Source organism: Mastomys coucha, unplaced genomic scaffold (genome assembly GCF_008632895.1).
Source record: "Mastomys coucha isolate ucsf_1 unplaced genomic scaffold, UCSF_Mcou_1 pScaffold12, whole genome shotgun sequence".
NCBI lineage: Eukaryota > Metazoa > Chordata > Mammalia > Rodentia > Muridae > Mastomys > Mastomys coucha.
The window spans coordinates 20,298,799-20,311,165 of NW_022196894.1; the positions used below are offsets into that span (position 1 = coordinate 20,298,799).

General features: G+C 45.3%; 1 protein-coding gene across 2 annotated transcripts in view; it reads right to left on the bottom strand.

Moving 5' to 3' along the window:
• The window catches only part of Dgkg (diacylglycerol kinase gamma), a 187,292-nt gene that overhangs the window by 125,969 nt on the left and 48,956 nt on the right, over positions 1 to 12,367 (bottom strand). For both annotated transcript variants that reach the window (XM_031363514.1, XM_031363513.1), the window contains exons 4-5: positions 6,886 to 7,051; positions 6,280 to 6,333 (exon numbers count right to left, since the gene is read on the bottom strand). In XM_031363514.1, coding sequence (XP_031219374.1) covers positions 6,280 to 6,333; positions 6,886 to 7,051 — 220 coding nt within the window. The remainder of the gene's footprint in view (positions 1 to 6,279; positions 6,334 to 6,885; positions 7,052 to 12,367) is intronic.

The window sequence follows — 12,367 nt, forward strand, 5'->3', positions numbered from 1 at the left end:
GAGCCCAGAGCTGTTCCAAGTCAGACTGGAGCCCTGGGAGCCACACAGACACTAACACAGAGACACGTAGAAGGCTCCCTAACAGCCAGGGCAGCAACGTTCACTTCCTCAGCTCAGGGGTGACTATTCCTCCCTGGTGAGGAAACTGCCTGAGGCTGGGGAATGGGGATGGATTGGTTAGGATGGGGCTAGGGGAAGATGCAGGATTAGAGGGACAAACTCTGACAAAAAGGTCAGGACTAATGATCAGTTTCATCAATGGGTAGAAGCCCTGGGAATCCATATGTTACTAGTAGAGTTCAATTTCCAGCAACCACATGGTGGCTCATAACTCTCTCTATAACCTATAACGGGACCTGATGCCCTCTTCTGGCATGCAGGTGTATATGCAGATAGAGTACTCATAAACAGACAAATAAATATCTTAAAAAAAAAAAAAAAAAGAATCCTACCTAAGCTATTTTAAAAGACCAGTGTTGCTTCAAGGCCCCAGTCAAAGACATCACAAGAGAAGAGGGTAGACTTCAGTAGTCTTTTTGACATAGGTGTAGAGGCTGCACAATGTTAACTGTAACAATGTATAGTTTCCTATAAAGTGAAGTGCAGAGTGCCAGGTACATTACACCCAGCATTCCACTCCAAAGTGTTCCCACAAGGTGACCCCCACAAAGGTTCTCCCCACAAAGGCTTACGAAAGAATATTTACAAGTTTGTTATAATCTCAAACTGTGAACTAACCAAATGTCCCTGTCCCAACAAGTGAGATAATTATGGAAACTATATGCTGGGATACTAATGAATGGGCAAAATATGTTGACTATTAATATATACAAATGATTAAATATCAAAATGTTTATGTCCAAAAAAGAAGAGCTAAGAAAGGAGACATTGCATGGCTCTGTTCACATAGAGTCCAGATGGCACAGTGACATTCATAGTGATGGAAGGCAGATCACAGGCTGCATGGGGGAAGGGCAGGGCTGCAGAAAGGACTCATCGAGAAATCACTCATAGACGGTGGATCTGCGCATTCTCCTGGCATGCAACTGGCTTCTGTGAATGCATACACACTCCAGAAATTTTTGATTTTACACCTTGAACATGTAATTTATTTTATGCCGACTACAGTTCAGAGCTATGTAAGAACGTGACTACATTTTTTCCCCCTGAAGATGGTTGGATCAGTAGAGTTCTGGGTGGATCTTGAGGTACAGCTCTCATTCATAACAAGGTTTAGTTTACTCCTGCATGGAGATGCTCGGATCCAGGAGGCCTGACCCATATTATCCTATTAGTGTCTCTCCTTCTCATGTTTCCACATGTGGAATATGATGTAGGGACTTCAGGCTGTAACATGTGCCACCCTGTTAATTGCCAGGGTTGATTCGGATGATCTGGCTGGCTAGGCGGGTGTCCCCTTCCTCCCTCATCACTCCGTGTATCCCTCCTGAAGCGGATCATCCAGGGAAGAGGATGACCTCCTCTGAATGGAGGCAGACTGATCTTCCATCAGGGGTATACGAGTAGCTGTGCCCTCTGCTAGAACCTCCAAACAAGCTGTCAAGGTCCACATGTGAAACACCCAAACCTCCAGTCACCTGATACTTCCCCCAGTGACTGAGACAAATGGCCTCTTCCACACCACACAGGCTCTCACCCAGCCCCTTCCTTGAAGACACCTGCCTGTTCTGTTTTTGCTCGGTAGTCTCTGTGGTACTGGCTGACTTCCAGCTGTGGCAGAGAAGAGAGTTTTGGGACCCTAGCCCTGGGTTTGCACTAAGTGGTGTGTGACTTGCTCAGGTCGGTTTACTCTGCGGACTCAACCTGCTTTTGTTTAAACATATTAAAAGAGCTCATTGCATTACACCTGAGGTTTACCCCAAGCCTTGAATGACAGGGATGTTTGTATCTATAATGTTAAGTGAAAATAACAAATCCAAATTCAAAATTATATATATGCTTTAGTCCCAATTATGTAAGAAACCTATTGAAAAAACATATGGGATCATACATATTTAACTCCAAATATGGTAGAGCTTAATTTTCTATTTTTTTTTAAAGATGAAAAAAATATTTGGAGCAGGTTAGGTTTCTAGCAACACTAGTGGAAGGTACAGAGATTTTGTTCACATACCCTGTGGTTCCCCTAGTCCATCATGATCAACATATAAAGTTCTATATGTGTCCTAACTGGTAGCCCTTCACTGACACACCATTGTCACTCACAGCCTGCAGCCAAGAGTAGTAATCACTCGTGGAACTGTGTGTATCCCATGGGTCTGGACTAAAGGCTGAGGCCACATGTCCATCACTGCAGCACCAAGCAGAGGGATCTCACCACCCCACAGTTGCTCTGAGCAGAGGGATCTCACTACCCCTCAGTTGCTCTGAGCAGAGGGATCTCACCACCCCTCAGTTGCTCTGTGCTTGGCTATTCATCTCTTTACCCCGGACTCAGGCGACCACCAATCTTTGTTATCTTTGTGGCTTATTGTTTCTCTCTTTTTGGGGGATTTGAAGGTTAGTTTTCGAATTGTCTACAGTGTGAGTATAGTGCTTTTATAACTGGGAAAACAAAGCAAAACAAAACAAAACAAAAAATCAAGGCATTTCTTTTAGGTATTCAATATTGTGTATTGGTGAAAAATCTCAACGGATTAAGAAATCAAATAAAACCCAAGAACTAAAATTCTCCCTTTTCATATCCTGAGGTGACACGATGATGGTGACTCTAGGGGGCTTTGAGTCAATACTTGCATTCTATGAAAGACTTTTTCTCCTGCTCTATCCTGGGAGGAAGGAGCTGAGGTAGGCTGTGCTACGGTTAAGTGTAGAAAGTGCTGTGATTGGTGGAGGCCATGTCAGTAGGATGTGCTATAGCTGACTGTAGAAGTAGCGTGATTGGTGGAAGCCATGTCAATCAGAACCTAGCATCTTCAGGCTTCTACTTGAACAATAAACGCCTAGAGTTTCCCACAGATGGCCAGGTTGCGATCTGGCTCCACAGATTGGCTCTTGTAGGAAGGTGCTTTCTATGAGGCATCTACCTGGTCCCAATTCTTATTTTTGGTACACAAGGGCATTAATTAAGCCATCTTTGATGGAGACCTAGCAGAAAAGAGATTATTCTCTTTTAAATCTCCAGTTTTTAAAAAAAGGAAATAAAAGAAAAAGAAAAAAAGAAAAAGTTTAAATATTACCCGAGCCCCAAATTAGATAATTGCCTTTCATGATTTAACCTGTGGAGCCTGGTGTTTTTCTTTACCGTAAGCAGGTGATATGGTGGATGACGAATCAGTTCCCTAGGAGGAGGTCTATGGAAGTTTCTCTTTGAGGCACAGAATGACAGAGCTGTTGCAAATGAGCAGGACCATGTCCATCTCCAGTACTGTCAAGGGACAACCCTCCTCCTCCCCGTGCTGTCACGTGACCTCCAGTACCGCCACGTGACCTCCCCTCTGTGAAGACCTTCCTTGAGCCACTAAAACAAACTCTGCCCACGTTATTTTGAGCCTTAAGGCTTGGAATGTAACTGGAAGGTTCCTTTGGAAGTTCCAAATACCTGGGGCTGCATGGTTCCTTGCTGGGAGTTTAAAAATCTCAAAGCATCGCCCTTTCTTTCCTGCTGGGAGAATTTTTTCCTGTCAGAATTTTGCTCCATTATATGCCCTATGAGATGTACCTGTGCCTTAAATTCGCTATCCACCAGGAGAGTGATATCTACCCTGGACTAGTAGAGCTGAGGCAGAGCTGGCAGGAAGGAGTGAGCAGACAGCTTTCAAGAGTCTTGTCCTATAGCTGTCACAAAAGGCATCCGGAAGACCTGGATTCTGAGCTCCACAGGCTGCCTTGACAGCCTTCCATTTCTGAAGAATGCTTTGATTCCCATGTATAATGTTACTTTTCTCTCCTCCCTCTCCTCTGAGTCTTAAAGAATTTATTTTTATTATTTTTAATTATTTATAGAGTGTGTTTCTGCACGTGGATATGTGTTGTGAGCCTGTATGCCCGTTCTGGCCTTTGATCCCCTGGAGCCTACTTAGAGCCACCTGATGTGGGTGGTAGAAGTGAACTTAGTCCCTCTAGAAGAGCAGCAAGTGCTCTTAATCGCCGCTGAGCCATCTCTGTATTCCTTCCCTCTTCTTTTTAGGTGGAGCCTGCATGTTGCCTAGGCTGGTCTTGAACTCAGGGGCTCACATGATTCTCTCATCTCTGCCTCCTGAAAAGTTGGGACTACAGCATCTGGCTCCACAGTGAATTTAAAAACATCAACAACAAACTAACTTACCAGTCCTTCTGCCAAACACCAAAAACTTTATAATGCTTCTAGTTTCCCTCTTGGGAGCAGAAAAGAGAATGATCAGGGCTGTAGCTAGTGTCCACTGGAAGAGGTTCTCATCCTGGTCTCTGCTGAAATTGCTCCTGTTCTCATTCAGCTGTAAGAATTCTTACCTACTTTGTCTGACACATAATTGAAAAAAATATAATGGAACCACAACCTCTATCCACAGCGTTCATCCCAAGAGCTGGGATTCACCTTTCTGTGTGTATAAATTGTTTCAACAAGAACCTGTGCAGTAAACAACGTCTGACCCTGAGTCTTTGTATTTGAAACTGCAAGAGCAAAGTGCAGAGTCCATAAGTCCATTAGAATGGACACCAAGCTGGCCCAGCAGGAGACCAAGGCTTCACACTCATGGACAGTCTGGCTGGCTGTAATAGGCGAAGAACAGAATGTTCATCTAGAGCAGTGATTCTCAACATGTGGGTTGTGACCCCTTTGAGGATAGAGCAACCCTTTTTCACAGGGGTCTCCTAAGACCATTGGAGAACATGATATTTACATTACAATTCATAACGGTAGCAAAATTACAGTTATGAAGTAGCAACGAAAATGATTTTATAGTGTATGTGTGTGTGTGGTCGTGGTGGTGAGGGGTCACCACAATATGAGGAACAGTATCAAGGGGTGGCAGCGTTAGGAAGGTTGAGAACCATTGCTCTAATTGTTAATATTATTGAGCATTTACTATGGGGCCAGGAACTGTTCTAAGCCTTTTAGACACCTACTAACTTATTCAACTTGCATAACAATGCTTGTTACCATCCTGTTCTACAGAGGGGACAGCAAAACACAGACATGTTTGCTCAAACCCGCCCACAGCTTTCTGCTGTAGGTAGTGACAGAGTTGGGAATGAGGTCCAGATTCTTAACCAATATGTTCTGTTGCCTGATCCAGTTTAGGTGGGGAGCCAGCAAGGCATCTTTATGGGACATGAGAACAAACGTCAAGGATGGTGAGCATTGCTCTTTCCAGTATCCGGGTCTGTTCAGAGTCCGGGAAAGTGGCTTCTCATTTATAAATGTGTCAGAGCAGAATCCAGATCTGCTGCATCAGAGCTGGGTCAATGGACCACAGGTCCTACAGCAGCTCCACCGTGAACTAACTGACTTGACACATTTGCATGGAGCAAGCTGCCTGGTTTGCACCTCGCTTCCTCACTGTGAGCCGGTAAAAGATCAGGGATTTGAGGTTGCACAAGACTGGATTGAATCCCCAGTCCCACGAGTCTTTTTGGCTCTGTTATGTGAAGCATTATACACGTGAAGATCAGAGGAAAAGGAAGTAAGCAAGCTCCTAGCGAGAGCTCAGCAAGACCAATATTGGCTGGTTCCTTTGGACAATTACTAAAAACCCTCTAACTTGTTAAAAAATTACATGCCCATTACTTTTTAAGTTAAAATTTAACTTAATTTTATGCGTTTTTTTTCCTGCATGCATGTCCAGTGCCTGCTTATGGAGGCAAAAAAAGGGAACCAGAAAATCCCAGACCATTGTGAGCTGTCATGCAGGTGCTAGGATTCTAACGAGGGTCCTTAGCAGGAGCAGCCAGTGCTCTTAACTGCTGGAGCACCCCTCCAGTCCCCCATTTGCATTTTTAGTTGTTCAGTCAGGACATACTCTTACACGCCTGCCCTACCCTCTCCAGCCATCCACGGGTAAAGTACAGAATCTTGCATACTTATGCCTGAGAGCCAGAGCTTGGCAGAACACAGTCCCATTCCCAGGCCTCTGGAGAAGGCTCCTCCCCACCCTAGCAAGCAACTTGTCCAGAGTAAGCCTCTGGCAATCTGTCCCAAGTCTTGACCTGCTCTGTTCCAGGACCAGGGAGATAAGAACTTTTACTGAGCCATAGAATCCCCCAACTGTATGGATAAAAGGGAGCTGGACACATAGCCCCTTCTCCTCTCCAAAATCTCATGTTCCAGTGTCTTACCAGTGTCTGGAGCGCAGGCCTCATCTGCTTTGGCTGCATTATCCGCATTACAATCTAGGGAACAAAAAGATGAGTGAAGGCCAGTCCATGCCCCCCCCCCCGGACTCTTAGAGGGACATGTAGGGAAGCTTCCCGTGGGCTCTGGTTTGTGTAGGTTGTATTTGTAACCCAGGATTATTGTTAGCTTGGCTCATAGTCTCTGAAACTCCAGTAAGACCCTGGCCATGACTTCGTCTCCTCTGACAGTCCCTGATTAGTCCTGTCTGGGACGTGTGCCAAATGTGCTCTAACCATGGATTGAAGCCTTCTTGAAAGGTTCTTATTTTTCTGCCACATGTCAGCTTGTGGCCCCTCTTGCCCCATTCTTCTCTTCTGACCCTGGGTGACAGAATTGCCCCCTCTTTACTCCTCTTGCGGAAGGGCTCACCAGACACAAATTGCAGTGTGAGTCTAGAAAAAGAGGAGTCCCTAGCCCTTAGTCCCTTCTGCTTCCTCCCTAAGGAAGTTACTATGCTCAGGTGCCCCTTTAGTGTGCTGCCTGTGCCCGTTGCCAAGGGTTACAGCTGTTCAGCATCCTCCCATCTTGGGGAAAGCTGGACCTTGTACCTGAGACATTGGGCTCACTACTGCTGGCCCCCTCCTTTGGGTGGTCAGGTGTCTCTTGTCTGGGCTTCTGGCTGAAGGCCAGGAAGAGGTGTGTGCTCAGTGGCTGAGGAAGGTCCACCTCCAGGTATGACCTCATGAACAGCTTGAAGACATCATAGCTAATGGGCTGAGGAGGGCAAGAAGAGAGAAGTCAATAGTGGGAAGGGAGAGGATGTGGAAGGAAGGGGAACAGGGTGATGGCTAGCGAGGCAGGTCAAGTGGGAGCGATGGGAGGGAAGGGGTTGGTAGGGGCAGGAATGAAAAACCTAGGAGGAGACAGAGAGTCCGAGGAACAGGAGACGGGGTGGGACACAGACAGAGAAAACATGGTGGCTGACTGTCAGACACATGAGCAGAGTAGGGTTTGTAACAATGCTTCAGTCTAAATTTGGATTAAAAGTGGGGGTGATATCCTCCCTGAGGCTCAGGGACTACTGTGAAAGAAGATAGAGTGTAAGAGTCAGATGTTGGGGTGCACTAGAGTAAAACACTGCTCTCCAGACATTACAGGAGTCACTAACTCAGTAGTTGTGGTTGCCTGCACAAGACCTGCATAGGATCAAGCCAGTGATCATTCCAGAACGGAGGAGATGGGCTCCTTTGTCCTTATCCCTAGCTAAGGAGGTATGGACAGCTGTTGGCTTGTTGGGGAGTAAGAGTCAGTTTTCGTTAAAGGTATGGTCTACCATGCCTTGGTGCATTGTCCTACACCCATGAGTATATGGGCAGCACAAGCTGGACTTGGTGGGTCATCAAACAAGAGAACACTATGTTGCAAAGGGTTGGGAGGAGTACTGGTGGATCTCAGAGGAGTTAGTGGGAGGAATAGGGGTGGATCTCAGAGGAGTTAGTGGGAGGAGTGGGGGTGGGTATAATCTAAACATATCCGACGTAAGTATGAAATTCTTAAAGGATTAATAAACCACATACTTAAAAGGTAGTGTTCATAAATAGTGAGCTCTCGGGATCTGCCTTTGTCCAGGTGCATGTGAAGGCCCATGGACCAAGGATTCAGTCAGTGTTTGAAAATTCTGCTTAAGATGAAGAAGGATGGTGTAGAGAACAGCAAGGAATGAAAGATTCTTCAGTGCTTATTGTGATGTTTCTCTGATTCTTGAGGTTAGGTCTCAAAAAGTAGGAGAGACTGGGGAAGTAAAAGCCAGGCTCAATCCTGAAGTGCTTTTATAATTCTCATTTTCTCTAGACAGAACCCGAGATGAAAAGCAATTGTGTGTGTCTGGCTCAGCAGTGACCCAAGACGTGCCATTGTGAAGGCGTTAGGCATCGAGGGAAGCAGGAAGCTAAGGACAGGTAGTAACCAGACCCTGTCCCTGTCCCTGCCCCTGTCCCTCTCTCAGAACAGCCTGGCACCTGGCCCCCAGCTTTGAGCATCCACGCCCTCAGCAAACACTCACCGACAATAACAACACCAGTTTGCTGTGAGTCATTGCTGGCTTGCGCTTTCATGATGACGCGTTGGAGCGTCATCAAATCACAGAAGCTTCTGGAAACGGTTTGAAGAAGCGCTGCCCCGAGAGCTGCTGTGCTGGCTGCTGTGCATACATAGCACAGCCAAGACAATAGAATCCTGCTTTGGAAACCTACTTGGTGCTGTCTGGAAAATGCTGACAGCATTTAACCCCTTTCATGTTCTAGGGATTCGGTAAGCCTTCCCAGAATCAGGGGCCGACTTGCATGTGTAGAGTCAGGTGTGGACTCCACTGGGAACTCACAGCTGATCTCTGCTTAGTCCAGATTAAAAGAACCCAGCACATGGGTGATTGATATTTATTGTGACAAGCTATAAGGCTCTCCGTGTCCCAAGTCTGAGTCTTGGCTGAGCTCTCTGTCTGTCTCTGTAGCTTTAACTTTTCAAAGCTACATACTTTTAATGATGGTTTTTAAAATGCTTTAACCTCCCTTCTAGCCCACCACCCACCAGAGGTAGTGGAAAAGAAAGGATATGAGGGAAGCGGACCTGTTTAGAAATGGCTCTTTGGAGCAAATCTCATCTGTGTTGTCAGGGAATCAGTAATTCGGTTTATAGGTCAGTAGCGGCAGCTACTTGCAAACACTTCACGGATATACTAGCAGTCCAGTTCAATATAGCAGCAGCGGTGGCATGACCTAGCAGAAAGAGTCAGGCCTCAGCAAAATCGGCACAAGTTAGTAGGAGAGACCAGGCTCACCAGGAACACCAGGAAAAGTTCTCATCTGTGCCTCTCTCAACAAAGCAAAGATCAGCGAAGCCTCAGGACCAAGAAGTGTTTAGCTATGTAAGCAAGGCAAACTTGGCCTCCATCACCATCTGTTGAATCCTGTTTATACTCTCTCCAAACATCACGTGTCCTCCATGTGATTTGCCTCACCATGTATCTTGTCTCAGCCCATGAGTCTGTCTCAGCTGACATCACTCTGCCGATCCCTCTCCCCCCCCAGCTGCCAGCACACCACCAGAAATTTCTTGGTGCATTTCTCTCTATGGAGTACCAGCAAATGGAGCTCAACTACACAATGTAAGGTGGACCAATACGTGTGTGTCGGTAGCGAAAACTCCTTCATCACGTGCCCTTTCACGTGCTTGCTTTAGCAGAACATCCTTTACCGGTGTCCTCTTCAGGAAAACAGTCACTCCTTCATGTGTTTGCCCCAGCAAAACACCATCAGACACAACTGACTTTCCAAAGAACCCTTACGTCTCCACTTCATGTCTCTCTCTATATCTACGGTATCATTACCCCAGACCGCCTATCTGCTCATATCCTCTGCTCCTCCCCAGGACCCAGCATCAGAGTCATTTCCTCTCCTTTCCTGGTGTCATCGTCCTCTACAACCTTGCTTCTGTTCTCACTGTCTCTGATGGCGTCTTCCATCACTTCATCGTCTTCTACCAGCAAGCACTTAGTTCTAAGGGAGTCAGTCCTTCCTCCCTTCACCTTTCATTTCTGCAAAGAACCCTCACTGGCCTTCCTTTCCCCCTGAGCTCCATTCTGTTTGGGTCCCTGCCTCTTGCCTGTGAACTTGCTTCCTCGGAGGTCTGCTCCTTTGTGAACATCCTCAAGCCAGCTCTCTGAAGAATTTTACCCTCTCTTCCTGAGGTGAATTCCCACATTGTGATTTTATTTTGATACCTCTCGTTCCCTATTTTGGTTCAACTGAATCTCTGCTAATGACCTTGCTGTTCATTCTTTTCTTTCCAAAGCTTGTTTACATTATCTTTTTGTGCTCTTTTCACTGACATGTACCAGTTTAGACTACAGTTTTGAGATAGCACCAGATGGAAACTATCAGGAATGTAATGCTTCTGAAAAAGCAGGTATTAAAAATGAAAGTTTAGGGCTAGTGAGATGGTTCAGCAGGTAAGAGTATTGACTGCTCTTCTGAAGGCCCTGAGTTCAATTCCCAGCAACCACATGGTGGCTAACAACAATCCGTAATGAGATCTGATGCCCTCTTCTGGTGTGTCTAAAGACAGCTACAGCATACTTACATATAATAAATAAATAAATCTTTGGGCCAGAGTGAATAAGGCCAGAGTGAGCAGAGGTCCTGAGTTCAATTCTCAGCAACCACATGATGGCTCACAACCATCTGTTCAGCTACAATGTACTCCTATACATAAAATAAGTAAATCTTTTTAAAAAATGAAAGTTTAGCAGCTGGCTATGGTGGCCCATGCCTTTGATCCCCAAGGCTAGCCTAGTCTACATCGTGAGTTCCAGGACAGCTAGGGCTAGATAGAGAGACCCTGCCCCCCAAAACAAAACATAACAAAAAGGTTAGCTAAACAAACTCTAATAGAATATTGTGGGAAAAAACAAACAAATAAATAAGCAACAACAAAACCCAAATAAAACCAACAAATCTAAAAGGTGACAAAATCCATGGCAAGCCACCAGTGTGAAGTCCCCCAGAGCAGACACAAGATGTCTAATGGGGAGAAAAACAGCAGGCTGGACATGTTTGAGTTCATCCATCTTTTATCGCTTACTTGTAATTAACATATAAAGAATTAGGTTTCATTATGACTTTGTTTTTAAAGAAGTATTTATTGATTTATGTATATGAGTACACTGTAGCTATCCCCAGACAAACCAGAAGAGGGCATCAGATCCCATTACAGATAGTTGTGAGCCACCATGTGGTTTCTGGGAATTGAACTCAGAACCTCTGGAAGAGTAGTCAATGCTCTTACCCGCTGAGCCATCTCTCCAGCCCTGACATTTTTTTTTTTTTTTAATTTGACAGGTTTCCCTATGTAGCCCTTGCTGTCCTGGGACTAATTCTATAGACCAAGCTGGCCTCAAACTCAGAGGTCTGCCTGCCTCTGCCTTCAGACTCAACACTTGTTCCCCTCTTAAGATCTCTGATCTGGTTTCACAGTCTATAACCAACCTCATAATCCCTCAATTCATACACACAAACACTGAAAGTTTGGATCTGAATATGAGAGAAAATATATAATATTGCTTTGTCTTTCTGAGTCATGTAATAAAATATTTTCCAGATTTGTCTATTTTCCTATAGATTTCATAATATCATCTTTCTTTACAGCTGAGTAAAATTCTGTTGCTCCTATAGGTCACATTTTCATTATCCAATTATTTGCTGGTGGGCATCCAGGCTAGTTCTGTACTCTGGCTGTTATGAACAGGATAACAACAAGCAGGGTGTGGAGAGTCCCTCTGCGATGGATATGGAGTCCTCTGGGGAACATATGCAGGTGTGCTGTGGCCAGGTCACTCAGTCAAGTCCCACCTTTGTTCTCTGGCTTGTGATGCTCCCTCAACTTCAACACTTATTAGTACCTTGCCAGAAGAGCTCAAGCTCTAAGCCTTTCTGGCATCCTCTGTAGTTGGGACCCTATTCATGACTGCTGTTTCTGCTAATGCCAATGATACTATTCCAAACTCGGCTTTGACCTCTCAGTGACCTGGAACTGGTTCTTGTCCCTTTGCTTGGCATAGTTCCTTTGCAGTACCTGCCACACACACACCCTTTCTAGGTCCCTTATACCATCACCAGAGTCTGACTTCATTTTCATGTATTTTAGCCAGGTCACTGCAGTGCCTCTTTTCTTAAAAACTTATTTATTTATTTATTTAAATGAATTATTTTATGTGTCTGAGTGTTTAACCTGCATGTATGTATGTGTGCCAAATGCATACCTCATACTTATGGAGGTTAGAAGAAGGCATCAGATATCCTGGATCTAAAAGTCACAGATGGTCCTGAACCACCATGTGGAAGCTGCAAATAAAGCCTGGGTCCTCTGCGAGAGCAACAAGTGCTCTAAACTCTGGAGCCATCCCTCCAGCCCTTGCAACTGAAGGCATCCGTGCTCCCACTTCCTTCTGTTGCTCCTCCCATCTGCTCTACTCAGTCCTGTCAGGTTGATTTCCCCAAAGCACAACTGTGAGAAGATTGATTTCCTACTAAAAAA